Genomic DNA, 18,171 nt, shown 5'->3' on the forward strand with positions numbered 1-18,171 from the left:
CGTGCCTTGAAAGGAGCCCTGGTGGCGCTGTGGGTTAGGCGATGGGCTTCAAAGGACAAGGTTCTTAATTCAAACTCAGGGGGAGAAGAATGAGGCTGTCTGCTCCCTTCAAGATCTGATCTCCAAAACCCTATGTACGGTTGCTATGAATCAATTGACCATACAGCAGTGGGTTTGTATTTTGTAATGTGCACAGCGCGCCCTATTGGTGCAGGACTTTAAGTGTTAGGTTACCAATAGGTCAGTGGTTTGAACCCACGCTGCCAGAAGAATGAAGATTACAGCCTTGGAAACCCAATGGGATTCTTTTCTGCCCTTTACAGTAGAGAGGAGCCGGAATTGACTCCATGATGTTCACAACAAAATGTGCATTAAATATTGCAAAAAACAATCAGCATAATATTTAGCCTATACAAGGGGGCTTCAAAAAGGTCTTGAAAAATTCCCTTAACTTTTCATTTCATTTTCCCACGAACTTTCGAAGGTTCCCGTAATAAAAAGGCAATTGATAAATGTTAGTTTCCCTTCACTGCTCTTTCACTCTGGCTCTCCGTGAATGTTTCTTCAACAATTATTGCAATCAATCAATACCTCCATGGCTGGAGATAAAAAGGTGACCATAAAACTGATCCCATAGGAGATCAAGAATATGAATGGGAAGGGTTTGGCACCTACAATGAGAAAAAGACATGTTCTCATGAACTGATCTAGGCGGGGATTTCTCTAAAAGTACAGAAAGAAACAATTTATTAAAATCTGTGGGGAAAAGTCTGTGAAGATTTTACCCAGGAATATTGTTTTATCTAGAACTTAGAAACAAATAGATTTTCTCCAATATTATATAAAAATACTGCCAAGGACAGTATTGTACAATAAAATTATTTGTCTTGTCTGAAATTCAAATTCAATGGAGTATCCTGTATTTTATTTGCTGAAGCTAGCAATCTGCTCCTGAGAAAAGTGTATGATCTAGAGCCATCTAGGCTTCAAAAAGCATATATATAGATATATATGAATCTGTATAGATATAGGTATGGAAATGCAAGTGCTTCTGTGCCTGTATGTGTATGTGTGTGAGGACAGAGCAGGTCTCTGTAGCTCCCTAGTACAACAGCCTGGAGAATAGTCAAGCCTTGGAGCTGTCACTTACTAGCTGTATAATTATGGGCAAGTTATCTCATTTTCTGTGCCATTTCCTATTTGATAAAATGATCACATCAGAAAAAAAAAGATAACATCAGTTCTTATCCCACAAGCTGAACCAACCTCAGAGATAAATGGGAAGTGGTAGTGGTGTTTTTTGCCTTAGTAGTGGTTTTTTGTTTTGCTTTCAAGTAGATTCCAACTCAAAGGGCCCGGCATGACATAGCAGAACTGCTCCATATGATTTCCTAGGGTGGAATCTTTATGGAGACTAAGAGGCAGTTGTTGGAACTGATTAAGGGGATACTGAGTGATTTAAAACCAGGAAAGCTATGTGTTAGGATGCTATCCTTTCACCACACTTATTCAATCGGAATGCTGGACCGTACGAAGGGCATGGAATCAGAATTGGAAGAAGACATTACTAACAACTGTGAGATGCAGATGACACAACCTTGCTTGCTGAAAGTGAGGAGGAAAGAGGCATTTATGGATGAGGATCTAAGATGACCTACAGCCTTCAGTATGTATGACACTATTCTCACAACTGGACTGGTAGCAGATGTAAACATGACAAACAGAAATGAATGCAGTTGTTAAGAACTGCATTTACTTAGATTCAACCACTCAAGGAAGCATCAGGGTTTTTAGCTTTGCTTTTAGAATATATATATATATTCTATCCCCCAAGGGACAGCTAGTGGATTTGAACTGCCATTTGAGCACTTAACTGTGTGCCACTATTAAAAGCATCGTACGATATAGCATGGTTCTTAAAATAATAGAGTAAAAGTAACAGCAAACACTATACAGCAAGCAATGAATAATTATTACACTGAATTGTGTGACTACAGATTTTAGAAGCCTGACATAGTTCAACATCCTGACAGCTCTATGTACACAGACTAAACAATCTTGAGGCAAATACCTTTTGAAGCCAATTTCCCCACATCCTTTAATAATGTTCAAACATCCTACAGACTAGCAGCATCAAGATTAAACACACAGACTTGGGTGATTTAAGAATATGGCTTTGATTCTCTGTTGTTACCACTTACTATCAATGTAACGGTGAGCCAGTTCCATCATTTCTCTGCTCATTTGATGCAAAGTTCCCTCATCTGTAAAATGCAGTTAATGCAAACTGCAGTTATTAGGAAAAGTAACGAGAGAATGCATCTGACTTAGCACAGCAGCTGGCAGATGTGAGTGTTCAGAAAATGGTAACTTGCTAGTTTTCACAGGACTATCATTGGCATCCTTTAACATACTAGTTTGCTTCCCTGCCGGTTCTTAAGTCAAGCATATGTAAGTTCTGCGCCACAGGAAGTTTGAAATGGCCAAAGTCTTGAACATCACAAGATTTACTCTGTAAGAATCTTCATTCATTTTCACTGTTGTCCTGTATGTTATTTCATACAGTGAAACAGAAAATCCCCCGCTGCATCAGAGATTAAAAATGTAGAGAAGCCTATGGGATCAGCTGATCTTTCCAGTTGATAGTATACGCTCTCCTTCAACTATCCACAGCACTTCAATTTTTCTCTTCTTGTGCTACTACATCATACTCTGCATTTGGTCTTAGACCATTATGTGTATGTCTCCTGTGACTAATGGAGGGCTGAGACCATTATCTTTGTCATCTAGTCTCTCCCCGAACTCCTGACAAGGCAGGCCTTACACACAGCAAATGTGAAATGAACAACTGCTAAATGAAAAAGTGGTGAATGGCTGATATTTGACAAATATGCTCAATGAAATCATTTATGTGTCAGTTTTCACAATCATGAAGTGTTGCAACATGACTTAGGGACTGGACAATTTTAAGTCAAAATAGCTCACACCGCAGCAAATTATTTAATATGACTCTTCTAGCCACACCCTTTATTGCTCCCACCACACCACCTTCGTTTTCCTAATGGCTTTGGGTAAGAAGAGGGAAGATACTGATTGGATTATATGATTCCGTTGTGATTTTTCTTTTTTAAGGCTAAAAATATAATAATATACAGACTAAGATACAAATATTTTGTAAGAAGGGACAGACCGCAACAACATTCAAAAACCAGAGAGGAAATTTCTGTCATGGAACCAGTAAAAGATACTTACACCCAGAACCTGTTCTGGTCCTGTCTATAGGGTGGTCAGGTGGCCACGTATCAAGATCGATACAGCATAGTCAAGATTACAATGGTCTCTGCCTGTTAGTCAGGCTGTTCGAAGACTCTTGCCTGTGTGTGACTGTTAGCAGAATTAACAGCCATCCTGCTGGGCATTACATCTGCCATCTCAACAGTAGTAAAGGGATCTCACTACCAGTGATGGAAGATCTGGGAGTGGATCCAGAGATCCCCGAGCATAGAATGTGTTTTAGGCAGGATACAGCTTTGATAAGAGAGGTTGACAGCAGTGGAACTTGGAGCCAGAGCCCAGTGAACTTCCCAACCCACAGAGCAAATAAAGTTGAGTGCCTTCAGAAAGAAGACTGGCTTGCAGAGTGGAGTGCCTCTAAGCACTTAATTGGGGGAGTTAACTCATGGAGCTGAACACCTTCAGACTGTGGCTTATAGTGAAGAACATAGCTGTGGGGCATTATCAGCAACCTTGTACAAGCTTTGTAACTTTGCCCAAGCAAGGCAGAGGCCAGGCTAAGTGGCTTTGGGCCAGAGTGGCCTGACAAGGCACGGAGGCACAGCAGAGAAGAAATGTCCTGACATAACAAGTGTACCTGAGCATTTCGCAGCTGAATTTATTTAACTTGTTAACTTCTCTAATAAGCCCCATGATCATGAGCGTCGTCTGTGAGTTCTGTGTGGCCATTGCAATTAATTATCGAACCTAGCCACAAAAGAAGAGCCGGCTTGTGTTGGAATCAATAAGGAAAGGGGGAAGACAGGGGCAGGTCTGACCTTGGCATCAAAGGAATTGGCCTTGGGCAGCTGATGGTAATAATGGTGAATTTTCCTTCCAACTTGTGAAGTGAGAGGAGGTCAGACTCCGTATGCTCCCCTTTGTTGTTTTTTTTTTTTTTGTAAAAAGTTAGCTTTATTTGTTACTTATTCACCTAATCTCAGTGATGCCATTTTGGCGCCCACAGTGACAGTCTCTTAAGTCACGTCATCCCTGCCCCCACTCTGACCATCCAGTGTGAGCTCAGCCTCACTGGCCCCAACTGGGCAACTCTTGTGCCAACAGCTTCCTGGTTACATGAGGCTTGGCACCCCTCAGTTCACACCCTTAGCGGAGCTAGGTCACTGATGCCATGCTGTGGTAGCCCATGCGGCAGGGCCAGTAGGCGGCCTGGCAGTGGTGCCAGGACTGAGGTGGCCATGGCTGGCAGGTGTGGGACAGGAAGGGAGTTAGGACCTCAGAGCCTCCCCTCTGTTCAGCACTGGGGCTAGACAAGGCCGCGTGTGATAGGTGGTAGGCTCAGGGCAGGGGCATCTCCTGATTCTGCTCTTGCTTTCTGGTGGCTTCAGGCAAGTTTCTCCTCCTTCCTGGTTGCCTCATATAGTTTTTATAAACGTGTGTGATTAAAACCCTAGATTGCAAATCCTTATTCTACAATGAGTCATTCACAAAGTTACAGAACAGAAGGAAGACCAAGTCTCTGACACTAAAGACCATCTGGAGGACGAGGGGAGCTAAAAAAAAAAGAAGAAAAGCAGCAAGTTCTGACTTTAGCTTCATTCCTGTGGCCCAACACTAACAGCCATGACCCGAAGGACAGAATTTGGAGGGGGGGGGTTGTTGTTGTTGTTTTTAAATTTCTACCAGAGACCATACAAGCCAATAGCTGTGCTACCCAACTTTGAAGCACGGTTCATACCATAGGCTCCTAATCTTCAGTGGTCAAGGGAGAATGAATAATAGTGAGAGGCAATCACAACAATTAGCAAAGGCAACCTCATGGACAGGTTGCTGTCGCCCAAAGTAAAACACCCAAACGAAATTCACTGCCATCTAGTCAATGCTAACTCATGAGACCCTGTAAGGCAGGGAAGAATCTCCCCTTTTGAGTTTCCGAAAATGTAACTCTTTACGTGAGGAAAGAGCCTTCTTTTTCCTACGGGACAGCTGGTGGTTTTGAATTGCCAACCTTGCAGATCATAGCCCAGTGTGTAACCACTACACTACCAGGGCTTTTCCAAAGTAAAAAGACACACTTTCATTTAATCATCACACTGTGAGCAGAAGCCATCCACCCACAACCAGAAAGCGCAATTCTGAAATACGTTCTCTGCCTTTCCTTGTCTTTGGTACCAGTTGGCTGTGCACTGATTAACCTTTTCAGCTTGATGATTAGGCAGTGCGGTATAATGGGTGAGGGTGCAGGCTCTGAAACCACAATTCCTGGGTCAGAATCCTGGCACTGCCACTTACTAGGTGTGTGATCATGGGCAAGGTTCTTAAACCGTGTCGTTAGTTTTCCCAGGTCGAAAATGAAAATAGCAGGACTCACCTCAGCTGTTGTTAGAAATTAATTATTGTAATTCACATAGCGGACTTAAAGCAAGAACGTAATAAAAACTGGCTCATATTGCTATGAGGATGCTGAGATTCTGTCTTGCTCACCTTGGACTCGGCATCAGGAGGGACCAAGCAGGATAGCATGCTCAGTACAGTTGAGGGGCAGTGGAAGGAGAGACCCTCAAAGATAGGGATGCACAGTGACAACAACAATGGGTGCAGACACCGATTGTGAAGATGGAGCAGGCCTGGACAACATTTCGGTCTGATATCCAGGGCTACTAAGCACAGTGCCTAATGACATAACAACACTTGTCCTTGTTATCAGGTTAACTACTCAGTTCTCCCACTGCCCTTGGCATAACCTTTCCTCTGAAATTAATCCTAAGTTAATGGCTAAAGAGTGTTTTATCACCTAAAAGACCTAAAAACCATGTCTCATACCTGGCAGCTGCTTCTCTCTTCCCATCTTCTAGCGTCCTCCAGTGGATGTGATCGCCAAACCCTGGAAGGAAAGGGCCTTATAAACACTCACATCACCACCATAGGCACAAGCAGTGTGGCACGCACTCAAGGTGCCCACAACAATATCAAGAGCCTTGTGCTTAAGTTTCACCTCTACTTTTTAGGTGTGTGGGACCTTGGACATCCTTAACTATAAAATGAGGATTAAGTCGTTCCCACTGCCATTGAGTCAAGTCCAACTCACAGCAACCTTACAGGACAGAATACAATTGCTCCAGACAACTGGTACACATAAGGGAATCCAAGACAGATAAACCCCTCAGGGACAGTAATGGGAGTAGCGATACCATGAGTGTAGGGGGAAGGTGATGGGAGAAGGGGGAGAAAGAGGGAACTGATCACAATGATTGACATATTAACACACAGCCCTCCCCTTCCCATGAACAACAGATGTGGGTGAAGGGAGACAACAGTGCAAGATATGAAATAATAGTTTATAATTTATCAATGGTTCATGAAGGTGGGGGGTGGGGAGGGAGGGGAAAAAAGAGGAGCTGATACCAAGGGCTTAAGTAGAAAGAAATGTTTTGAAAATGATGATGGCAACATTTGTACAAATGTGCTTGATACAACTGATGTATGGATTGTTATAAGAACTGTAAGAGCCCCCAATAAAATAATTAATTTTTTTAAATTGCTCCATACAGTTTCTGAGGCAGTAAATCTTTACGGAAGCAGGATTGTCTTTTCTTTCTCCTACGGAGATGCTGACAGATTCAAACAGCTGACTTTTTGAGAAGCCATCCAATGCTTAATCCACTATGCCGCCAGGTGCTCAGCTCATTGAAAATAAAGACCCCCACCTAATTCACAAAGGTTTTAATTAGAATTTAAGGAAATGGCCATAAAATCACATACGGCCATTAGCGTGTGCCAGTAAATGGGAATTTCCCACAGGTCCGTATGGAACAGGTCACAATAAGCCATTGATAGTTGGAGGCAACAGAACAGTACCGCTGTAGAGTCAGCCATGAGTCGGCCACTCCCCTTACCACTGAGTGGCTTTGTGTGAGAGCAGTAAGTTCTTCAGGTCTCAACAGCGGCATCCGCACCATCAAGGGACTACTTACCTCCGAGTCTTAGGGCAAAGATTGAGATCATAGATGTAGAGCTACTGTTACCATTGCTCACACTGCAGACCAAGAAGTCTTTTAAAATCATGTCACTGCTGAGGAAATCTCTCAAAGGCTTCTCAATGCACTAACCATCTACTTTGTTCTATAAGGTCCCCACGAGTTGGAATCAACTCTCTGGCACTGGGATTTTTCGGTCATTGTGCACCAGGCATGCTCCATGAGCTATCTCATTTAAGTTTGGCCTTTAACGATAACCCACTTTTATATACCTTCTGTATGGTTCAGTGATTTTATCCTTAAAATTGGTGTGATATGGCTGTATCTTGTAAGATGATTTTAAAAAACCCCACTGCCATCAAGTCAATTTTGACTCACAATGACCTTATGGGGGAGTTCTCTTCTATGGGGTCAATATAAGTCAGATGATAAAGTTGTTACGGAGTACTAAGTACACAAGGGGAACTTAGTACAGTGTGTAGGTACATTGTAAATGATCAGGGTCATGGATTGAATTGTGGCCCGCCACACAATGTGCCAACTTGGCTAGCCTGTGATTCCCAATATTATGTTGTTATCCTGTGTAATTTTGTGACCTAATGTAGCATCCATTTTTCTGGCAGGTGATTTAAATTCTAGCCTCTATATGTGAATAAGGCAACACTAGATTTGGCTGAGTGTCTGTGTGTTAAAAGCTTTAAACTCAGTCATCATGGCTTCACCACACTAAGAAATATTGTAGCTTTTTTTCTGGGGTTGGGGAAAGGGAACAGAATCATCTTAGAAAACATAACCCAAGTTGGGAAGTCAGAGGGGGTGGCAAGTGCAGGAGCCCCATCTCCAAATCAACCTGAGTCCAGTCCCTCTGGGGGAAAGGGGTTCCTTGAACTACTCCCTACTCCACAAAGCCTCCCTGTGGCCTGAGGTCCACACTACCTCCAACTTGCAAGTCCTCACCTAAGCCACTCTACATAAAGTGCAGTACAAAAAGGGTTTGTAGGTCACGCACTGAAGTTTATTCCACACAAGGGCCCGGTGCAGAGAGATGGAGTCCCTGCCACCCCTTAGCAGCCCCTCACACAAATAGGGGAGTGGGGGATTGGGTGGAATATACACAAAGGAACAGACCTCGTTCTACCTGGAATGGATAAAGTTATTTTATTGAAGGTAAACATCTTTACACTCCCCACTCCCATAACTGCCACTTTCATACTGTTACATTGATTTCTATCTTGATTCACAGCCTCTCTCAAGTAGGCATGATTCAAGTCCTACCCTTGATTGAGACCTATTTTTTATCTTGAGAGAGATAAAGGGAAATAGAACTAAGCATAGTGAAGAGGGACTTGATTAATATAGAAGGAAGATACAGGAGGAGAGCACATCCTTTGGACCCGAGATCTCTGTGTTGAGAACTTCCTCGACCAAGGAAAGACCAACGTCAAGACACCTGGATATCCCCAAGGAATGGTGGGCCTTAGAGATGCAGAAAGGAGGCAAGGGCCATCCTCTAGGGCCAGCACCGAGAGAAAGCCTTCCTCAGAGCTGGTGCCTGGAATCTGGACTTCTAGCATCCTAACCCAGGAGAGAATGAATTTGTTTGTTGAAATGATCCACTTGCAGCATTTCTGTTATACCCCTAAGCAATAAATTCAAATCTAACTCTCATACCATGTGAGGGCTATGACTGAGGGAAATCAACAGGTGATAAAGAGAGTGCATGGAAGCAGTGTCAGAACAAAGGACACAGCAAGGTCGGTCTCTTGGCTATGTCTAAACGAACCAGCACCACTTTTCATGCCCAAGAGCATGGGGCTGCTGGCCGAGAGAAAATGCGCCACTTGCTTTTGGCCCAAAGTTTGAACTTGGAAGAGTGAATGATTAAGTGAGAGTAAAACTTAGTGGAGAACTGGGAGGTGCCTCACACAATCACTATCATTCTACCCATCAGGACCTAACTCAGGCAACTGAATCCTGCTTGGGCAGGATGCCCAGACTGTCTGAAAGCATATCTACCTACAAAACAATGAAATCCTTGATACATCAAACTTTTAAAGTGTACTTAATGGATTTGTACTAATCTCTTCTACAAAGAGAGAAAGCTAAAGTCAAAGAAGAGTGAGCAATGAGCAAAACACAAGACTTCCTTGAAGGTGACTATTCATTGTGATGTGGCAAAATAGAGACTAACCGAGATTCCTTTGTTCATCTAACGCTCAAAGGGCCTAGAGCAGTGGTTCTCAACCTGTGGGTCACGGCCCCACAGGAGTCGATTGATTTATAATAGTAGCAAAATGACAGTGATAAAGTAGCAATGAAAATAATTTTATGGTTGGGGGGTCACCACCACATGAGGGACTGTATTAAAGACTCACGGCGTTAGGAAAGTTGAGACCCACTGGACTAGAGTGATTCCAGATCGGTAGTCTCCCCTGGTCTCCAGATGAATCAAATGTAAAACCTTTCTATCAGAAAGAGTCTCCACTGTAGGGCTATAAGAGAGCCAATGGTGAAGAGCCACCAACATCAGCTCGCTATGGCCACCCACACACCAGAAAACAAGTGGGCGGAGATAACAAGCAGATTTAGACTCCTAAAGACTTCAAGTATTTGTGCAGAATATTTACACCATGTATAAATGTTTAAAGAAATTAACGTGTGGATGGAAACCACAAGTGGGCATGTAATGTCACACAAGAAAAATGAATAGGCAAATAGGCAAAGGCCCAAAATATTTTTGTTGTTACATGCTGTTGAGTCAGTCTGACTCATGGCAACGTATGTACAACAGACTGAAACAGCGCCCGGCCCTGGGTCAGCCTCACAGTTATTCCTATGTCTGAGCCCCCGTGGCACACACTGGGTCAATACATCTCATAGAGGAGCTTCTCTTTGGATTTCTGAGAAAATTAAAAATGTAATTGTTGAAACACAAAATTCATTTAAAGACGCATTGTAGAGACAGAAGTAAAGATCAAATGTTATATAGGATGCAGCACAGAGAAAAAAAAACTACACCCAAAAAACCCCAACCAGTTGCCACGCCTAGCAAGGTTGTAGCGAGGAGCAGAAGTGCCCCTTGTGCGTTTCTGAGGCTGAACCCTTCATGGGAGTAAAATGCCTACACATTCTCCGACGGAGTGGTTTCAACTGCTGACTTTGTACGTAGTGGCACATACGTAATCCACGATGTCACCAGGGGTCTCTTGTGAAAGTCTCAAACTCAACCTCACGGCCATTGATGCCCACTCCCTGTGACCCTTTAACACAGGGTAGAACTGCCTCTGTGGGTTTCTGAGACGGAACTCTGGACAGGACTAGAAAGCCCCGTCTTTCTCCTGCTGACCTTGCAGTCAGCAGTCCAATGATGCAACCACTGCACTACCGGGGCCCCTAGTATGTGTGACATGGAGTCTCAGATGAAAGCATAAAAGAAAAAGACGTACGAGATAATGGCTGATGATGTAAGATATAAAAATAATAATCTATAACTTATCCAGGGTTTGTGAGGGAGGAAGGACAGGGGAGGGAGCGGGAAGGAATGGGGAGTTGATAGATCAAGTGGGAAGAGAATGCTTTGAAAATGATGATGGCAGCATATGTGAAAATGTGATTGACACACTGGAGGAATGTATGGATTCATGGATAAAAGATGTAAGAGCCCCCAATAAAATTATTTTTTAAAGTGAACAATGTGCAATTATGCAGTACAATGTATATAACTAGGATAAATTACAAAAGCAAAATATATACCTACTTACAAGTTGTAGTGAAATATCAAAACAGAAACACAGATATTAAAGAAAGCCAGGAAAAATGACGTATTTCCTACAAAGGAATGCTCTTTAGACTAACAGGAACAATAGAAAGGTGCCCTGGTGGCTCAGTGGTTACCAATTGGACTGCAATCAGCAAGGTCGGTGGTTCTAAACCATCAGCCCAACTCTGCCAGAGAAAGACCATGCTTTCTACTCCTGTAAATAGGTACGGCCTTGCCTAGAAAACAATGATGGCAACATATGTACAAATGTGCTTGATACAACTGATGTATCGATTGTTACAAGAGCTGTAAGAGCCCTCAATAAAATTAAAAAATAAATAAAAATAAAAAGTTATAGCCTTGGAAACTCACAGGGGCAGTTCTACCCTATTCTTTTTTTTTTTCTTCTACCCTATTCTTTAGGGTCGCTGTGGGTTGGCATAGAATTCATGGCACAGAGAGAGTGGGGGAGGGGAAATCATAGAATCAAGAAAGCAGAATATCATTTTCAAAATGCTGAAAATCAGTTACTCTATAAATGCAGAATTTTGTACCCAGCAAAACCATCTTTCAAGAACAAGAGCAAAATAGACATTTTTTAGATAAAACGAGAGATTTTTCTACCATCAGTGAATTCAATTATTATTCCAATATTAAGTTGCTGCTGTTGTTAGGTGCCATCGAGTCGGTTCCGACCCCTAGCACCCCGATGTACCTCAGACCAAACATTGCCGGGCCAGCCCTCCTCACAACTGTTACCTCTGAGCCCATCCTACTGTTACAGCCATTGTGCCAAGCCATCTCCCTGATCAATCTTCCTCCTTTTAGCTGCCTTACCACTTTACCAAGCAGGATGTCCTTGTCTTGGGACTGTTCTCCCCTGATAACATATCTGATATACGTGACCTGAATTCTCACCATCCTGGCTTCGAAGGAGCATTGTAGCCAATTAAATTGGCAATACTACAGTCATTAAGAGCATAGACTGCTTGGATTTGAATGCTATTTTGCCATTTATTATCTCTGTTACTTTAGGCAAATTATTTTACTTTTGTTTCCTCTACTGTAACATGTGGCTAATCGTACCTACCTCATAGGACTGCTAAGTAAACAAAGGAACATATTAAAGAGGTTCGGACAAACTGTGCCAGGGGCTTGAGAACTGCTAAAAAGATTTGCAGTTAATGTAGTAATACGCTAGGCACTATTCAGAACTTTCTAAATACTGATCCTCCTAACAACCTCGAGAGGTCGATTTGGTTTTAAAATCCATTGTTTAGATGAGAAAACAGGCACAGTCTTAGTTCACTTTCCAAGGTCATATAGCTAATGAGTGATCAGTGCTGGAAAATCAATCTTGGTAGTCAGGGGTTCAAAGCTTGCTTTTAAGAACTATACTATGCTTTCTTTCAAAATAATAGGAAATGAGGACAAAGAGGCAAAGGCAGAAGCAGCCAAGGCAGGGCTTTGTGGGCCCCTGCAAACAAAGGCTTTTATTAAGTTGGCTGGGGACTGTTTTGAGCACAGTAGCAACGTGATGTGACTACAATTTTAGCAGATTGCTCAGGCTTTTGTGTGGAAAACAGGCTGTAGGAGGGAGTTAAAAGAAAACACCACTGCCATCAAGTGGTTTCCAAAGCAAGGCGACCTTCTATAGGATTTCTGAGACTGTAAATCTTAATGGACAGAGAGGGCTCTTCTTTCTGCCCCAGAGGGCTGGTGGGTTTAAACCGCCAACCTTGCAGTCAGTGGTCGGATACTTAACCCACAGCACCACGGACTGACTTGACACAGAGATGATTCCTACTCACAGCGACCCGACAGGATGGAGCAGAACTCTTAACAGGAGTAGGAAACCTCAGATGCTGGTAGCTTCAAGCTGCTGACCTTAGTTTCGCAGCCTATCACATAGGCCACTAAGTCACCAGGGCTCCTTGTTGGACTGCTACAGCGGTTCTCAACTTGGGAGTTGACCCTTCCACAGGGGTCGCCTGATTCATAACAGTAGCAAAATGATAGTGATGAAGTAGCAACAAAAATAATGTATGGTTGGGGGGTCACCACAACATGAGGAACTGTATGAAAGGGTCACGGCATGAGGAAGGTGGAGAACCACTGCCTTAGAAGAACAGAGTTGCCATTAATAATCAACAAAGATCAAGTGGACTGTGTTTTAAGGAGGGACATTTAGAATTTGGGTTTGGATCTGCTAATTTTTGAGATGTTGAATAGGCAATTTAATAACCACATCTAGGTTTTTGGAGTGAGTTGTTAGCGCATGGAAGGTATGTGAAGCCCAAGACTAAATAAGATCACCGAGGGAGTACAAGTAGATGGGGTCCAAGGACTGTCACCTGAAGCATCCCCAGCTGGGGTGATGCAGACAGAGCAAAGATCGGAGGAAAGAGAAGACAGTGAGATCAGCAGGAAGCTGGCAGCACATGGATACCTTTTGTGAATGAGGATGTTTGAAGAGGAATGGTCTACTGAGTCAGCGCTCCCATTGCAGGTTTCAGGCTTTCCATGTATTGATTTATTTATTCCTCCCTCACAAATTTTATGACTCTCATTTTGTTGATAAGGAGACATACGTTACATAGCTTGCTCAAAGTGTCTCAGGCTTCAAATGCTTTCTGGAAGAATAAGACTCAAAGATAATGGACTTTGGACTTTCCCCACAAAATTTTTGAAGGTTCCTTGCATACAAAAATGGCACCCCTGGGAGGCGAACCCAGGCATTGATATTCTTAGGTCTCTATTTCAACCGCTCACTACATTTCACTGCTGTTGAGTCCATTCTAGCTCACGACCCTATAGGGCTGAGTGCAATTGCTTGCCCTCGTTGGTTTCTGAGGCCGTCAATCTTTATGGGAGTAGAAAACCTTGTCTTTCTCCTGCAGACTGGATGGTGGGAAATGAACCATTGAACTTGCAGTTAACAGCCCAACACAGAACCCATGACACCATCAGGGCTCCACTGAATAAGTGAAGGAAGGGATGCTGTTTTACCAAGGCAGAATGAGAACCAACTTTTGATCTGGAAAACCTGGATCCCTTCAAAAAGCCCTTGTAAAGGTATCATGTTTACCCGCCCCACTCACACCACCCACACTCACACCCATGCCACGTGGAACATCTGAACACAGTCCATTTCCTGAGGCGACCTGCACAACTACTTAACGGATGCCCGTGATCTGCAAAGTAAGCTAACGACTCCCACATCAGCAGCTCCATCCCCAAAACATTAAAAAAAAATTCTAAATACGGCATTTACACTAGATTTTTTTCAAGCAATTCATCCTAAAATCGTTTTTCAAGAGTGTAAGCTAAGGACCGCAGAAGAGCATCAGCACCCCTCCTCCCAGCTGAGGAAACCTAATGAACAAAAGGTCAAGTGTCAGCAGTGGGGGCCAAACCTCTAAAACAGTGGTTCTCAACCTTCCTCATGCCGTGACTCTTTCATACAGCTTCTCTGTTGTAGGGAACCCCCCCCAACCATAAAAGTTTCGCTGCTACTTCATAACTGTAATTTTGCTACTGTTATGAATTGTCATGTAAATATCTGATATGCATGATGTATCTTAATTGTTACAAATTGAACATAATTAAACATAATGAAAACAAAGTGATTAATCACAAAACCATGATAATTATATATATTTTGAAATATTTATGGTCCGAGGCGACCCCTGTGAAAGGGTCGTTTGCCCTCCTACGTGTTTGGGACCCACAGGTTGAGAAGCGCTGCTCTGAAAGAAGGAACAGTGTACCCAAGAGGCAGACTAACAGAGTGGCTAAATGAAACCCACCTGCGGACAAATTGCCCGGGGTTACCAACCTATTCCAGTCCCTGACTGTTTTCACAAGTGCAAAATAAGGCTAACAAAAATAGCAGCCCCATCGGAAAGGCAAACACTCCATCAAAGTCAGTGCCATAGCTCCTCCATTTCTGCGTCAGGCAGAAAAGCACGTGAACTGGCCCTATTAATAGTTTTCTCACCAAAATTTCAAGAACCATTGTCTGCATAGCACTTTTTTGGAGAGGTGAGGTGGGACGGGCAGTGATAAGGGGCAGGTTGCATTCTATCTCCCAAGAATTCACCTCCAAGAGTTATATGGAAATCTGAAATGGTAGTAATTCCTTTTAGGAAAAATGAATTATTCTTCCATAAGAGAAAAAAGTAACAGTTAATATTTATCAACTGCTTTCTTTCTCTTTTTTGTTTTAAGAAATCATTTTATTGGGGCTCATACAACTCTTATCACAATCCATACATACATCAATTGAGTAAAGCACCCTTATACATTCGTTGCCCTCATCATTCCCCATCAACTGCTTTCTAAGTGTGTGCCACGGGTATTTCTGATTTAATTCTTCCAGCACAGCCCTGGTCTCAAGTTGTCCTCCTTGGAGTTGCTACGGTTCATGTTGTTCTTACCCCAGCACAGTACATCTCACTAACTCAGTGACCCCAAGTGCTTCAGAGTGACTGTGCTTCATAGGGTCCTCATGGCTGTGACCTGTTGGAAACGGATCACCAGGCCTTTCTTTCGAGGTGCTACCAACCTACAGCTTCACATTTTGCACCACCCAGGGTCTCCTGCACTTTATTAGTGGTGTCATGTAATTGCCTGCTTATTAATTTAAAAAGCTCACCAGATGACAAACTTCTTGATGGCAAGGATAATGATCAGGTTGACCAGTTATTTGCTCTTCCAACAAATATTCTGAGCATGAACAAGACAGAAATGGCAAGGTTCACTGTGATACTTTCCAAAGATGGTTGCAACAGTCTATCTCCCATCCTGCATCTGCTCATTCTACATACTCTTCTAACCTTAGCACCCACGCCTATTAAGTTTGGTTGTGGTGGTGGGCGTAGGGATGGGATGTTAAGGGTTAAGTCCCTTTTCCCTTGAACCTGCCACAATAGGGTACAGCAAAAGGCATGCCATATGACTTGTGAAACTAAATGAAAACACAAAAGCCTATGCATTTCTACCTCATTCTCTTGGGAACTCATGGGATCCAGTGGTGGTGGTGTGCTCTGCTAAGTCAAGTCTGACTCATAGTGACCCTACAGGACAGAGCAGAACTGCTCTGTAAAGGTTTCTCTAGTGCACTGAGCTAACAGCCAACAACTTAACCATTAACTAGTCCTGGAGTAAAGACCACATGCAGAGTGAAGAGGTAACCAGCTCTGCTGAGGCCCCAGACGTTATGGGGACAGGAATAAGCCTTCTCTACTGTCCCTTGCTCAAATCTGTTCTCCACAGCACCATGGGCTTCTACACACCACTAAGTTTTGGGTTGTTTTCTTACATGCATTTATAACCAGAACCACCACACTAGGACCTCTAAGTCTAGCAAGAAAGGCAGACAGACATGGGCTATGTGTTTCCAAGGTAATGACAATGCCGAATACAGTAATTAACACAGTCATCAGAACTGAGTGATGAGGTGGTCTCATTATGCCCACTGGCTTTGGAAGGGTAAGTACCTTGTTCAAGGCCACTTAGCTGGTCAGAGGCAGAACAAACACAAACTCAGATCTAAATCCATACGCCTAATACTATGGTCTTGTCTCCCTCAGCACTGAAAAACAAATCATTTCAGGAGAGCCTTTATAATTTGATGCTAAGTACCCAGCACTCTGTTTTCCACGGATGTTCAGACTTTAAAGCATTCTGGCCTGAAAGGGCTCGTGATGCCGTTTTCATCCCTGAGGATGAAACCCACACCTCGCTTCCTTTGAGAAGCCTTCCCTCATTCATGTAATGTGAGCCCCTCCACTCTTCAGCCCTTCCACTCCACGAGCTTCATTTTCTTTCTAGCACTTACCTCCAGCAGAAAGTATCTTGCTTACTCATTTGTTCATGTGTCATATATCCAACTTGAATATATGCTCCGTGAGTCAAGGACTATGGCCTAACCTCTGTACCCAAGACAGTGCCTAGAATAGGGTAGGCGTTCCAAAACCATTGACCTAATGTAGGCATTTACTGCATTCAGGTACACTGAATGTCCACCCAATCTCACCACCCACCAGATAAGATAAAACACAATCAGAAAGCACAGCGGGACAGCTGCAGAATCACTCTGGACAGTAGGTCTGTACAAAAAAATGGAGGGGAGGGATTCATACAACAACCCACTCATTTTGAAAAGCATAAACCGAGTCCACAGAATGGCCAATCCAACTTTCAATTCCAAAAAGTTGGTGGGCTGGGGTAGGGCGCACAGCAGCCAAAAAGAAAAGGCAAAGGTCACACTTCCCGCCCTCCCTTCTAACCTGTCTTTTCATTCCTCAAAAAAATGCGCTTTCTTCAGTCACATTGGCTGAGCCACACTGAAGCCTATGGCTGGTGACTCTACCCTCACACCTTCTAGCACTTTCTTACTCACCTGACAAGCCTCCCTGGCTGGTGCTGTGCTGTCCCCACAAGGAAATAAGAGGCAGTGACCAAGCTCATCCTGGAAGAGGTGAGGAGGGGGGTCTTCAGACCCTGAGCAGGGGTCTCTGCATAAGCAGGTCCCCCAACGGTCCTATTTCTCCCAGATTTGAAGGTAGCCCTTCCGGGGTGTGTGGGATGGGGGCTACCAGATGCTAAGCAATATGCTGGGCTCTTAAATATATTTTTTTACTTACTTTCTCCTCGTTCCCCCGCCCCCACCCCCGGTTTAAGGGCCGTTTCTTTGCCCAAGAATTTAGAGAGACCTCAAATACAACTTCCTCATCTCAACGTTCTCCTGATCGGCTACTCCCTACCCCAAGAAATTTCCCTCACTCTGGGAGCGGTTGGGGAGCATAAAAAGACGTCTGGCGTGGCCTAACACCTAGAACGGGGTGGGGGTGGGGTGAGGGTGGGGGGACGGCAAGAGGGGGTTATACCGGGCAGGGAGGGGCCCAATAAAGGTTAAGCTAAGAACGCGGTCTGACCCTTTCCGAGCCCAAGGTGTCCATCAGAGGAGGTGGCGAGGAGCAGGAGGCTGAAGCCCAGCAAACAGGTGGTCCCGAGGCCAGACCGCAGCTCCATGGTGGCAGGGGCGCTGGGCCGCACGGCGGATGGCAGCAAGGTCCGAGTGTCAGCGGAAGGTCCGCGCCGCCCCGCGAGCACGCTTCAGGCCAACTCCTGGCTTTCCCAGATTCTTTTCCCTCAAACCCTGGAGGAAGTGATGTTAGACGGATGTGGGTGGTG

The 18,171-nt window shown here is 43.9% G+C and overlaps 1 protein-coding gene across 1 annotated transcript in view; it reads right to left on the reverse strand.

The window, feature by feature from the left end:
- TXNDC12 (thioredoxin domain containing 12) overlaps nucleotides 1-18,153 on the reverse strand; it is a 28,742-nt gene extending 10,589 nt beyond the window's left edge. Inside the window, exons 1-2 of the mRNA XM_075555951.1 lie at nucleotides 17,913-18,153; nucleotides 6,058-6,118 (exon numbers count right to left, since the gene is read on the reverse strand). Of these exons, the coding sequence (XP_075412066.1) occupies nucleotides 6,058-6,118; nucleotides 17,913-18,009 (158 nt within the window). The 5' untranslated portion in view covers nucleotides 18,010-18,153. The remainder of the gene's footprint in view (nucleotides 1-6,057; nucleotides 6,119-17,912) is intronic.
- Between the last annotated feature and the right edge of the window lie 18 nt (nucleotides 18,154-18,171).

This window comes from Tenrec ecaudatus, chromosome 1 (assembly GCF_050624435.1).
Source record: "Tenrec ecaudatus isolate mTenEca1 chromosome 1, mTenEca1.hap1, whole genome shotgun sequence".
Classification (NCBI taxonomy): domain Eukaryota; kingdom Metazoa; phylum Chordata; class Mammalia; order Afrosoricida; family Tenrecidae; genus Tenrec; species Tenrec ecaudatus.